Genomic DNA, 14,227 nt, shown 5'->3' with positions numbered 1-14,227 from the left:
TCAGAAGCATGCTCTAGGCTCTGAGCTGTCAGCACAGAGCCCGATGTGAGGCTCGAACCCACGAACTGTGAGATCATGACCTGAGCCAAAGTTGGACACTCAACCAACTGAGCCACCCACACGCCCCTGCACAATATCTTTAGTAACTCCCCATGGTGGTCATAAGGTCATAAACTCAGGCAGTAGGGTTAGAAAGGAGGGGATGGATATGAGAAAGATTGTACGGGTAAAATTATAGGAACTGGTGACTGATATTATATGAAGGCAAGCTCTTGCTGGCTATGCTGTGCCCTGGCTCAGAACTGAAATATAATGTCACAGTGGGCTCCTGATAGTGTAGATCAGTCCAGGCATATCTAGGCCAACACAGAAAAGCAAGTGAGATGCCAAGAGGGGTACTGGAATCAGCTTTTTTGGTTTTGTTTTGTTCCCCTAAAGTGACACCTTTGAAGAGCCTGGCATTTTCCCTGGTTATAAAAGCTTTCTAAAGGCTTCAGAGAAGCTCCTCCCCTCTCTGCTGGAAAATTTTAGCAGCTCCTCATTGCATTCCTACGTTAGCATTCTTCACAGCTCTGACTGCAGTGCTGAATGTCTTGATGAGAAGTCTGGATCATTGCATTTGGCCACGAATGTGGTAGGCTCTGAAAAAGAGAGAGACAAGCTCCTGTTCTTTGATGGTTGGTCTCTAGAGGTTGGCTTCTCACTCATAGCAAAGTCTAGGACCCTGGGGTGGCCACGACTGTTAAGAATTTTAGCAATGAGAAATTATAAGAGACTATATACATAATAAAGAAGTGGGGAAGACTTTCATCATAAAGATAGGAAATCCAGAAACTATAAAGGTTATAAAAAGAATTTTAGCAATGCAGAGACTGCAGTGGAAAAATCCCTGTATTGGGGGTCAGGAGGTCTGGGTTTTAGTACCTAGGATCTGCTTGCCTGGCTGTGTGACTCTGGGGGACATGTTTAATTTCTCTGGGCTTCATATTCTTCCCCTGCAAAGATGAAGAATTGGGACACAATTGTCTCTAAATGCTGTCCAGTTCTAAAATTCTAAACTTGTGATTCATTGCATGTTTTCTCTTTGCCAGGCCCTGTGCTAGATTGGAATATAAAAGTGAAAATAGCAATAAAAGTTTATATATATTCAGTGTTTAATTATGTGGCACAGATTGTATTAACCACCTTACATAATGTTTTGTTCAGTTTTCAGAACATCCCTGTGAGATCAGGTCTGTCATCAGTATTACTGGTCTTGTGAAAGGATCATTTCTTGGTCTTCCTCCTACTCTCCTAGATTGGGCCTCCGCTATCTTGGACTGACCCAGGGAGCAGTGATGGGAGAGAATCATTCCAGGTGCTTCGCCAGGAACAGTTCTGCTGTAGCAGCTACCAGGCTGTTGCCTGTTAGATAGGGGTGACTTAAGACATGTAAATAGAGATAGATTTTTGACCTTTTTCTTCAAAAAACTATTTCTTTTTTTTTAAATGTTTTTATTTTTGAGAGAAAGAGAGCACATGCTACATGCAAGTGTGCACACCTGTGAGTGGGGGAGGGGCAGAAAGAGAGGGAGGCAGGATCCCAAGCGGGCTCCGTGCTGACAGCAGAGAGGCTGATAATGGGGCTCGAACTTACAAACTGTGAGATCATGACCTGAGCCGAAGTCAGACATTTGACCTACTGAGCCACCCAGGCGCCCCTTAAAAAATCTATTTCTACCAAATAGTAGGACTTATCGTAAATGTTCAATAGTTAAGATGTGGTATTGGCTCAAGGACAGACAAATAGCCCAACAGAACAAAGAGTATAGAAACTGATCCACATATCTGTGGGCACTTAGATGACAAAAGTGACACTACCGTCCAATGGTGCTAAGTCAACTGGACTGGATGACTGTGAAAAAAAATTACTCTTTTAAAAAAAATTTTTTTTTTTTTTTTTAGGGGCGCCTGGGTGGCGCAGTCGGTTAAGCGTCCGACTTCAGCCAGGTCACGATCTCGCGGTCCGTGAGTTCGAGCCCCGCGTCAGGCTCTGGGCTGATGGCTCAGAGCCTGGAGCCTGTTTCCGGTTCTGTGTCTCCCTCTCTCTCTGCCCCTCCCCCGTTCATGCTGTGTCTGTCTCTGTCCCAAAAATAAATAAACGTTGAAAAAAAAAAAATTAAAAAAAAAATTTTTTTTTAAATATTTATTTTTGAGAGACAGAGAGAGGCATAGCATGAGCAGGGGAGGGGGAGAGAGAGACACACACAGAATCCGAAGCAGGCTCTAGGCTCTGAGCTGTTTGTTAGCACAGAGCCCGACATGGGGCTCGAACTCATGAACTGCAAGACCATGACCTGAGCCGAAGTCGGATGCTCAACCGACTGAGCCACCCAGGCACCCCGAAAAAAACTACTCTTGACTCCTATTTCATACAATACACAAAAATTACTTTAAGATGGATTGTAGATCTAAATGTAAATATTAAAATAATCTACAACTAGAAGATGACATATGAGAATATCTTCACAATATTAAGGTAGAGATTTCTTAAACAGGACACGCAAATCACTATAACTGTAAAAGAAAGAATGAGTAAATTGAATTACATAAAAAATAAGAACTTCTACTCATCAAGGTGCACTATTAAAATATGAAAGGGAAGCTATAGGGAGGGAGCTGATATTTGCAGTATGTATATTTAACAAAGGATCATATCTAGAATATAGAAAGAATCTACACATCAGTAAGAGAAAGGCAGACAACCTAATCTAAAAAATGGGCAAAATACTTGAATAGGCATGTTACAAAAGAAAGTATCCAAATGGAAAGGTGCTCAGGCTCAATAGACCCAAAAGAACTGCAAGTTAAAACCCTAATTCATTACCATTTAATACCAACCAGGATGGCTAAAGCAAACCAGAAAACTCAACTACACTAAGTTTTGTGTTGGCAAGAATGTAGAGCAGTTAGAACTCTCATTCATCCTGGTGGGAGAAGAAATTGGAAACATCTTTGTAAAACTGAGAGTACTTATTAAAGATGAACATATGCATACTCTATAATTCAGTAGTTCAGATTGTAGGTATTCATGATGTACTATTAATTATGGACATATGTTAGAAACAATCCAAATTTCCATCAGCTGTAAAAAGGATAAATTGTTGCATATTCATACAATAGACTACTAGAGCAATGAGAAGGAAAGAACTGCTATTTCACCAAATACATGATGAATCTTACAAATATAATGAATGAAAGAAGGCAGACACAAAAGATAACATAGCGTATCATTCCATTTACATTAATTTCAAGAACAGGCAAAATCATTCTATGGTTTTAGAAGTAAGAATAGTGGTCATTTATTTGAGGAGCACGAGCTTTTGGGGTGCTAGTAGTCGTCTATGTGTTATTCAGGATACTGATTATACAGATATTTTCACTTTGTGAAAATTCATTGAGTTGTGTACTTACTTATGCATTGTTTTCAGTATGTGTATTTAAAAATTTTTTAAAATGTTTTATTCATTTTTTGAGAGAGAGACAGAGAGACAGAGTGCAAGCAGGGGAGGGGCAGAGAGAGAAAGAGACACAGAATCCAAAGCAGGCTCCAGGCTCTGAGCTGTCAGCACAGAGCCCAATGTGGGGCTCGAACTCATGAACCGAGAGATCATGACCTGAGCCAAAGCTGGATGCTTAACCAACTGAGCCACCCAGGCACCACTTTAGTATGCGTATTATATTGCAATAAAACTTTTACTAAAAAAATTTTCTTAAAAATATGGTAGAGTTTAAGATTCTAGTTTTGAACTCACAAAAGATTAACTTTATTAAAAATTCAAAAAATATACAAGAGAAATAGCTAAAAAAGTCTCCTTCCCTGTCCTATGCCCAAGCTATCCAGTTCCCTCACAGGGAGCCAATGATATTAGTATTTTTGTGCATCCTTCCAGACATATTTTTAATATATGAGCAAATAAATACGTATGTAATTACACACACATGCGCGCGCGCACACACACACACACACACCCTTTTTTGGTATGCATGGCAATATTCTGAGCATGTTATCCTACAGTTTGCTTTTATCATTTATTTTAAAGACTTTTCCATATAGTACAGAAAGAAATTCCTATTCCTTCTTAAAGCTGCATAATGTATACTATTGTATGAATGTTACATGATTTATTTAACAAGTCCCCCCCTCTTGATGGGGATTCACGTTAGATTATTTCTGGTTGAGAAGATTTCTTGATCCTGATCTATGTTGGGTTAAATATCTTTTTTCCCAGGCCTCATTTTAACTTTTTACCACAGCCTGCACAGGTTGATATGTAGTGAAGCAATATAAAAGGGTAAAGTAGAAATAATTTGTCTATTTCTTGAGGCGCCTATGTGGTTCAGTTGGTTAAGAGTCTGACTTCAGCTCAGGTTATGATCTCATGGTTTGTGGGTTCAAGCCCTGCGTTGGGCTCTGTGCTGACAGCTCAGAGCCTGGAGCCTGCTTTGGATTCTGTGTCTCCCTTTCTCTCTGTTCCCCTCCTCAACTAATGCTCTGTCTCCTTCTGTCTCTCAAAAATGAACGAATGTTAAATTTTTTTTTTAATGAAAAAAAAGAAATAATTTGTCTATTTCTCAATTTTTTTAAACAAAGATTGGGGGCTCCTGGGTGGCTCAGTTGGTTAAGCATCTGACTCTTGGTTTCGGCCCAGGTCATGATCTTGCAGTTCATGAGATCTAGCCCTGCGTAGGGCTCTGAGCTGATGGTGGGGAGCCTGCTTGGGATTCTCTCTCTCTCTCTCTCTCTCTCTCTGCTCCTCCCTGTGTGCACACTCTGTCTCTCTCTCTCTCAAAATAAATAAACTTAAAAAAAAAAAAAGGAAGACTAAATGCAGAAATTGAAAGCTGCAGGGGCTGGAAGAGAACTAATCCTGGGTTTCCTTGCAATTGATTTAAGATTCTAATGAAAGCTAAGGATTCTTTCCTTCAGAAAAATATGCATGCTGGTAAAATTTTGCATATAAATTTTGGGGTTGATAGACCATTTGAAATTCCTCCATGGATTCTAGATTAAGAATCAAAAAACCCACCAATTTGAAAATTGGGAAACTGGGGGCCAGAGATGAGAGATGGGTTTCATATCAAGTTAATTGCAGAAGATAGTCACTTGTATTTGTGTTAAAGGAATGCCAGCAATATTCCCTCTCCTTTTGTTGGCTGATGTCATAGCCCAGACTTGTAAGGGAAGCTACTCTTTCCTTCCCAAAGAAACTTCAATTTGAAGGTAGGGTAACCTAAGACAAAAATGGTAAATTTATTTGAATGATTGATTTCTTTGATAACAAGATGGGATGATTAGAATATTTTGTGTAATACTTTGATTTATTTTCTTTCTCCTTTTGTTTTTGGTTCAGCCCAAGAAGAAGAGAGGAAAAGTGGAAGTGAGACCCATTAATTTGGGAACAGATTATGAATATGGGGTTTTAAACATTCACCTGACTGCATACGACATGGCCCTGGCAGAGAGTTATGCCCAGTATGTTCACAACCTCTGCAACCATCTATCCATTAAAGTTGAGGAAAGGTATGAAGGATGCCTTTGCATGGGATGTTTTTGGTGTGAGTGGCATGCTCAGCTTTGTCGTTAAATGAGGTTTTGAGGTATAATTTACATTTAGTAAAATTCATCCTTTTAGGTATATAGTTTACCACAATCAGAATGTAGAACAATTCTATTAACCCCAAAATTTCCCCAGTGCCCTGGTGTAGTCAAATCCCAACCAACAATTGATTTGCTGTCCCTGTTGTTTTAATTTCTCCAGAACATCATGTAAATGGAATCATACAGTATGTAGCTTTTTGTGTCTGTCCTCTTTCACTTAGCATAATACGTTTCATATTCATCCATGTTTTTGCAAGTATTTTATTGCTGAGTAGTATTCCATTAAATGCTGGACCTTAATTGGTTTATCCATTCACCAGTTGATGTACATTTTCATTGTTCTCTAGTTTATTGGTAATTATAAATAAAGCTGTCATAAGCGTTCTCATGTATATATCTTTTCTCCTGGATAGCTACCTAAACCTGGGATTTGGAGATTGTATGGTGAATGTATGTTTAACTTCGTAAGAAACTGATGTCTGTTTTCCAAAGTGGCTGCACCATTTTGTTTTCCCACCAACAACGTATGAGAGTTACAGTAACTCCTTTTCCTGGGCAGCACTTGGTATTGTCATTTTTTTCCCTAAAGATATACCTAATAGATATATAGTATTTCATAGTGAGTGGTCTTAATTTTCATTTCCCTAATAAATAATGATTTTGATATCTTTTCATGTGCTAATTTGGTGTATATTTGCTTTGATGACTGTTCGGATCTTTTGTCCATTTTTAAAATTGGGTTGTTTGTTTTCTTATAATTAAGTTATGAAAATTCTTTATCTATTTTTGGATACCAGTTCTTTTTCAGTATGCTTTGCAAATATTTTCTTCCTGTCTGTGACTTATCTTGTCATCTTCTTAGCTGAGTCCTTTGGAAGGCAGACTTTTTTCAAGTTTGATGAAGTTCAGTTTATTATTTTTTTTTTATTCATGCTTTTGGTGTCATATCTAAGAAAGTATTGTCTAACCCAAGATCACAAAGATATTCTCCTGTGTTTTCTTCTAAAGGTTCTATATTTTTAAGTTTTACTTTTAGGCCCATGATCCATTTTGAGTTATTTTTGTATATGGTATGAGATATGAATCAAAGTGTTTTTGTTTTTTTTTTTTCATGTAAATAGCCAGTTGTTCCAGCACCATTTGTTAAAGAGATTTTCTAGCTTTTATCAAATTGTCTTAGCACTTTTTGAAAGTCAGTTAACCATGTATGTGTGGGTATATTTCTGGACTCTCTTCTGTTACAGCGATGTATGTATCTATACTTATACCAATACCAGACTGTGTTGATTACTGTAGCTGGATTACTGAAACTACAACTTTTTTTTTTTTTTTCAAAATTATTTTGGCTATCCTAGGTCATTTGGTTTTCCTTAAACGTTTTATAATTATAGTTTGTCGATTTCTACAGAAAGGAACCTGATGGGATTTTATTGGGATTATGTTGAATCTGTAGGTCATTTTGAAGAGAATTGACAACTATTTTGATTCCTCTGATCCTTTAACGAGGTATATCTCCCCATTTATTTAGGCTTTCTTCGCCTGCTCTGGTTTTCATTTACTCTTTGGATTTGTTGGAAAACTGTAGGGGAAGAGAACTAACAATTACTGGCTATCTACTCCAGGCCAGGCACTTTACATATCTTATCTCTCAGGGTTTCAGAAGGTGTGAGATGCCCTGTAGTTTGCTTTAAATAACATTAAATCACATGGTGAGAGATTTCTTCCCTTTTTAACTCTCATTCATCCTAATTATGTCAAGGAGAGATTTTTTAGTGTGGTTCTGGTATGTCCTTAACACCACTCTAGCACCTCCTAATCTTTATAGCAGAGAAAGGACCTCAGACTCAAGAGTCTTTGGCTAGCAATCATGTCTAACTAGAATTTTATACCATTATTTTGTTTCTGTTGTACTTTTTAAAAGTAAGCTCTAGGCTCAGCATGGGACTTGAACTCATGATCCTGAGATTAAGAGTCATGTGTTCTGGGGCACCTGTCATGTGTTCTGTGGTTCAGTTGGTTGAGTGTCTCACTCTTGATTTCAGCTCAGGTCATGATCTCATGGTTCGTGAGTTGGAGCCCCACGTGGGGCTCTGCGCTGACAGCATGAAGCCTGCTTGGGATTCTCTCTCTCCCTCTCTCTGCCCTTCCCTCCGCAAAATAAATAAACTTAAAAAAAAAAGTGTCATATAGTCTACGGACTGAGCCAGCCGGGCACCCCCATTGTAATTTTTTTTTAACTTCTATGGATGGCAGCTGATACTGGTCTTCCATTTACAATAGTGATATAAAGTCAGGCTTACTGAGATATAGTTTAAATTCAGTAAAATTCACCCCTTTAGTGAACAATTTCTGAGTTTTGACAAATGACAGTATGTACTATCATCATCCAGATGTAGGACATTTACATTATCCCAGGAAGTTCCCTCCCACGTTTGTAGTCAGTCCCGCCTCTTAGCCCTAGTCCCTCACAACTAATGATCTGTTTTCTGCCCCTATAGTTTTTTTTAATACTTTTTTAAAAAAATGTTTACTTGGGGCGCCTGGGTGGCTCAGTCGGTTGAGCGTCTGATTTCAGCTCAGGTCACAATCTCGCAGTCTGTGAGTTCGAGCCCTGCGTCGGGCTCTGTGCTGACAGCTCGGAGCCTGGAGCCTTGCTTCGGATTCTGTGTCTCCCTCTCTCTCTGCCCCTCCCCCGTTCATGCTCTGTCTCTCTCTGTCTCAAAAATAAATAAATGTTAAAAAAAATTAAAAAAAAAAGTTTACTTATTTTTGAGAGAGAGAGAGAGAGAGAACAAGTGGGGGAGGGGCAGAGAGAGAGAGAGGGAGACACAGAATCCAAAGCAGGCTCCAGGCTCTGAACTGTCAGCACAGAGCCCAACATAGGACTTTAACCCATGAACTGCAAGATCATGACCACAGCTGATGTTGGAGGCTTAACTGTCTGAGCCACCCAGGTGCCCCTATAGTTTTTGCCTTTTCCAGAATGTCATATAAGTGGGATTATACAGTATTTTTCCTTTTGAGTCTGCTTCTTTCACTTAGGATAATGTATTTGAGATTGATCTATGCTGTTGCCCGTATCAGGTAGTTTGTTCCTTTTTGCTGCCAATTAGCATTTCATTGAGTGGATGCTTGTTTGTTTATCCATTCAACAGTTGAAGGACATTTGTATTGTTTCCTGTTTTGGGCAGTTATAAATAAAGCCACTATAAACATGTACAGCTTTTTGTGAGAACATGTTTTCATTTCTCTAGGAATTTGATTGCTGGGTCGAATGGTAAGGGCAGTGGATGTTTAAATTTATAAGAAACTGCCAAACTGTTTTCCAAAGTGGCTTTACCATTTTCTTACACATCAGCAACTTGAATTCCAGTTGCTCTACATCTCAAGTCTCTCTTTTATTTTTTTTTAAGTTTATTTATTTATTGAAAGAGAGAAAAAATGTGAGCAGGGGAGGGGCCGAGGGAGAGGGAGAGAGAGAATCCCAAGCAGGCTCCACGCTCACTGTGGAGCTAAACGCAGGGCTCAATCTTATGACTGTGAGATCATGACCGGAGTGGAAATCAAGAGTTGGATGCTTAACCAACTGAGCCACCCAGGTGCCCCTCAAGTTTATTTTTTATTTATTTTTTACTTATTTTTATTTATTTTTTTTTAAACAATTTTTTTTTAAATTTTTTTTTTCAACGTTTATTTATTTTTGGGACAGAGAGAGACAGAGCATGAACGGGGGAGGGGCAGAGAGAGAGGGAGACACAGAATCGGAAACAGGCTCCAGGCTCTGAGCCATCAGCCCAGAGCCTGACGCGGGGCTCGAACTCCCGGACCGCGAGATCGTGACCTGGCTGAAGTCGGACGCTTAACCGACTGCGCCACCCAGGCGCCCCTAAAACAATTTTTTTTTAATGCTTATTTATTTTTGAGACAGAGAGAGACAGAGCATGAACGGGGGAGGGTCAGAGAGAGGGAGACACAGAATCTGGAACAGGCTCCAGGCTCTGAGCTGTCAGCACAGAGCCCGACGCGGGGCTCGAACCCACGGACCACGAGATCATGACCTGAGCCGAAGTCGGCCGCTCAACCGACTGAGCCACCCAGGCGCCCCTCAAGTTTATTTTTTAAATAACTTTTTAAGTGAACTGATTTAAAGAAAAATCATTTTGGTGGTTTGCCATTTATTGCCATATTATTTAAAGAATAATCATTTTGGTGGTTGGCCATTGTGGCAAGTAATACGTGGCCCGGTGTGTGGATATGGTAAAAATTATACTTTCTTACTCATTAGATAGCAGTATATTCCCATTTTGCAAATGAGGAAACCAAGGCCCAGAAGGCCCAAAAGTCACAAAACCAATAAGTGGCCTAGATTTAACTCATTTCTGCCTGACTCCCAGTATTTTTAATCCTATAGGGTCTTATTTTAAGTTCTTAAGCTAAATTTGAACTTTTAAACCTTGGTAACTTGGAATATAACTGTGCTAAACATGCACTTGAAAAGATTGGATAATAACCTGTGACTTTAGCTCTCACAGCTAATAGTACTTCAATTGTTTTAGGCCTAAAGATGTGCTTTATCTTTTCCTGATGCCCCAGAGAGTTGGTTGCTCTTTCAGCACTTGACGCATACTTCTATCATGTCACTTAGTGCTTTGGGCCGTAATAATCTATTCATGTGTCAGCTGCCCTCCCTACTGACTAGTGGGAACTGTGTTCTTTTTTATTTCTTTAGCATCTAGCACAGGACCTGCCACATGGGGGACATTAAGCCGTTGTTGAAAGAATGACAGGTTCTTGAATGTGACTGAACAATGCAAGTGTGTGGTGTATATGGTATACATTTCCTAAAGTTTAATGAAAGTGTCTTTAATTAATGAATTAAAATACTGATCGAGTCTATTCCTGCTGTATGGTTGGTATTGTACTAGACATCCTGACTGGAGGATATCAAGGAGAATGTCCCTGATTTTAGGGAGTGTGTGTGTGTGCGCATGTGTGTGTGTGTGTGCGCGTGTACAACGTAATGTGGAAGGTGGTAAGTGAAGGATGAAATGCAATGTCAGTTCAAGGAGGCTGAACAGCATGATAATTTAGAACAATGCTTCCTGAAAGTGCCACTCTGCAAAGATATCAGAAGCTAATGCCAAAATGTACATTAGTGCTTTGCTTCCTTCATCAAGAAAGTCTCACTATTGAAAAAAAAAATGTTGGCTGAATTAAATGTTGGTGTGTTTAATGACTGTTGCATGCTTCTTATCTTGTAACAGACTGATAGCAAGCAGTTTGTTCACCAGCAACTTAACTTGCCTATGGACCATACTTTGAGTAACAATTGGTTAAGAGCACAGGCTCTGGAATCAAACGGCTTGTGTCCAAATTCTAGTTCTACCAGTTGTTGGCAATATGACCTTCGGAAATTGTGAACCTCAGTTTCCTCATCTATCTAACTGGGATGATAATTTTCTTATTCCTTTAAGTTCTGAAAATTAAATAAGAAAGTGTATGATAGCACTTAGCAGAGAGGCCAGAACATTGTAAACACTCTGTAAATAATATTGTTATTAACAGCTACTGAGAATATATATTTTTTTAGCTGGCAGGGATTAGGGGTAGCTTCTCAGAGGTTGTGGTGGCAAAGAGGCATTAAGTGTCATTTACAGAATGTTATCATACCTATAGTGGGTTAATTCCCTGAAATAGTGTTTTACATTTTTAGAAGGACTTTTTAAAAGGTGCTGTTTTTAAAACCTGGCTGTGGAAAGCTCTGGCTTCTTTTGAGTAAAGGCAGGAACGCAGTAGCATTTGTTGAGCACCTACTATCAGCCAACCATTCTGGCTTTTTTTGTATAATGTTGCTTGATTCCAAGAAGCACCTAAGCACTTAACACATAGTGAATCAAAGTATCAACTCTGTGGCCAGACTGCTAGGGTTTTGCTCTGGTTCTGCAGCATTCTTATTGTGTGGCGTTGGGCAGTTTACTTAAACTCTGTATCTTGGTTTCCTCATCTGTAAAATGGAGTTAATACAAGTTCCTACATACAAAGGCTATAGTGAAAATTAAGGGAGATAATATATTTAAAGTGCTTCTAACTGTTCCCAACGAGAGTTGGCTGCTACTATTATTATTATTTATTAATATAATAGAAGCTTGCCTATGGTCATACATCTAATAAAAGGCAAGGTCTGGATTTGAATCCACGTTTTTTTCAAATTCTCAATCCTTTGTAATTGGTTCTACATGCAGCTTTCAGTGTGATCTTTCTAGAATGGAAGTATTATCATGTTACTACCATGCTTCAAATCCTTCTATGGCTTCCCATTCCTTTAGGATCAAAATGAAAGTTCCTCACATGGCTTGCTAGGTGCTCTATGGCCTGGGCTTGCTTCTGTTGCCTTAACTCATATTTCCCGTTCCGTCTTCCTCTCCCTCCAATTAACAGAGGCTTTGATTTTATCACTTTCCACCTCAGGACCTGTGCATATGCTTGCTCTCTAAAGCTTAGAATACTCTTTCCCCTTTACTTAACTAACCCCTGCTTTTTTCTTAGCTTCTTCAGAGAACCTCATTGAATTAAGTCTTTATGTTAAATATTTGGGAGAAGTAAAGATTATATAACTTCCCTTTCATGGCACTCATTCCTTACCCTCGTAATTACTTGTCTCTTATTGGTCTTCCTTCTTAGACTCTAAGATCTATAAGGCAAGGACTTTCGATCTCCATTAGCAGTGTAACCCTAAGACCTTTCCCAGTACCTGACACATAGTAAGCACTGAATAAATATTCATTGACTTGGATTGAGTTTTAATAGTCATTGGCATGATTCTTAGAACAGCAGAACGAATGATGTGCTGCTTTTTGCCTCTTTTCTAGCTCGTTTCTCCAAATAGCACAGAGCATAAAGAGATGTTCGTTTTCAGCAACTCCCTTCTCTGCATTGATTGAGGTTTTCAGACCATTGTATTGTCAGGCATTCTCACTGCCCAGCTTTTCAGAGATAAAATGATTTTCTTTTCTTCTGATTTTCATTTCATCATGATCCATTTTTCCTCTGGGAGTGGTGGGGTAGGGCTCTGACCTTGAGATGGAATTGGGCAGGGGAGCAAAGTGCTGGCTTTTGTTCTATAAATGGTCTGCACTGCTGCAGCTGCAACTCACCCAGGAGGGGAGAGGAAGAAGGTCCTGCAGGTTTCTTAATCTGCCTGCGTCCCTTGCTGAGCAGCTGCCTGGAGATGGAAATCTTATTCATCCGGGAGCAGCTTCCAAGCCTGAAGCTGATGTAGCCCCTGTGCTTTGTGGAGACTAAAAGCATCACTCAGCATCACTCTCTCTAACGCTACTTTTTTTTTTTTTTTCCTTGAAGTCCACTTACATTGCTTAAAATGGAGCTATGATTTATATTTAGTGGAATCCATGGATTCTAAGTTCCCTGATACCCCAACAGGCTCCCTTGTGTCCTGTCTCAGGCAGTAAGAATGCTATCCTGAAGGTAGCATTATTTTGTCATTTTAGATTGACTTTTGACAATTATTTCATTTCTTCCCTTCTGCTTTCCCTGTCTGATCGTTCAAGTTATGTTTATTGCAGAAAATTTGTAAAATACAGAAAAGTGTAGACACTGAAGAAAAATTACATGTATTCTTACTACTCAAAGGCCTATTCTACCTTGGAATGACCAGAGTTCCCAGTATTTCTTTGTCAAAGTACGTCAAACTATGGTTTTTCTGTTGGTTTTCTCTGAGGGCTTATCAATAGCTGCTTCACTTTTTTGGAATGCTGCCTAGGCAAATGCCTATATGTTCATTCTTTATAACTTGATAAAATGCTACCTCACCTGTGAAGTCTTCCCTGAGCTCCCTTTCTCTCTCTTGTCCCTGTAATATTCAGTACGTGACTATTATTGCCTTTTTCTTACTGTAGTGAAGATGTTTGTGTACTTTCTTGTCTCTCCAAAACACTCTTAGTGAGCTCCTTTATTTATTTATTTATTTATTTATTTATTTATTATTTTTTAATGTATATTTATTTTTGAGACAGAGCAAGAGACAGAGTGCAAGCAGGGGAGGGGCAGAGAGAGAGGGAGACACAGAATCTGAAGCAGGCTCCAGGCTCTGAGCTGTCAGCACAGACCCCAACGTGGGGCTTGAACTCGCGAACCGTGAGATCATGAGCTGAAGTTGGACGCTTAATCAGTTGAGCCACTCAGGCACCCCTTAGTGAGCTCCTTTAAAGGATAGGCTACATATTGCCCAGTAGTGTGCCTAGGACAAAACAGGCTTTGAGTAAATGTTTGTTGAATGAATGAATGAATGAATGAATGAGTGAATGAACAAATGAACAAAATCTTGTGAAGTAAGTGTTGAATAGAATGCATGCTCAGTGGCAGGAATGGACAGCTCCCACTTTAGTTAGTCAGTCTTATTTGCAGAATGTCAAGAAAGAAAACTAGCGTTTTAGAATACTTTTTACTTTCCTGAAAGCTTTTGGAAGAGGAAGTCAGAGATTGCTAGAAAGTGGTAAGGAATGTTATTTAGGGAGGTTACTTGGAAGTTTGCAGTACCTAGCATTTACTCCTTATAAGGGCAAGGGA

At 39.3% G+C, this 14,227-nt stretch overlaps 1 protein-coding gene across 1 annotated transcript in view; it reads left to right on the top strand.

The window, feature by feature from the left end:
* MRPL48 (mitochondrial ribosomal protein L48) overlaps window positions 1-14,227 on the top strand; it is a 68,258-nt gene that overhangs the window by 48,878 nt on the left and 5,153 nt on the right. Inside the window, exon 9 of the mRNA XM_045482469.1 lies at window positions 5,394-5,563. Within this exon, the coding sequence (XP_045338425.1) occupies window positions 5,394-5,563 (170 nt within the window). The remainder of the gene's footprint in view (window positions 1-5,393; window positions 5,564-14,227) is intronic.

Source organism: Leopardus geoffroyi, chromosome D1 (assembly GCF_018350155.1).
Source record: "Leopardus geoffroyi isolate Oge1 chromosome D1, O.geoffroyi_Oge1_pat1.0, whole genome shotgun sequence".
NCBI classification, from domain to species: domain Eukaryota; kingdom Metazoa; phylum Chordata; class Mammalia; order Carnivora; family Felidae; genus Leopardus; species Leopardus geoffroyi.
Note: the sequence above shows the minus strand (reverse complement) of the source record. Positions and strands in the feature narration are given on the sequence as shown.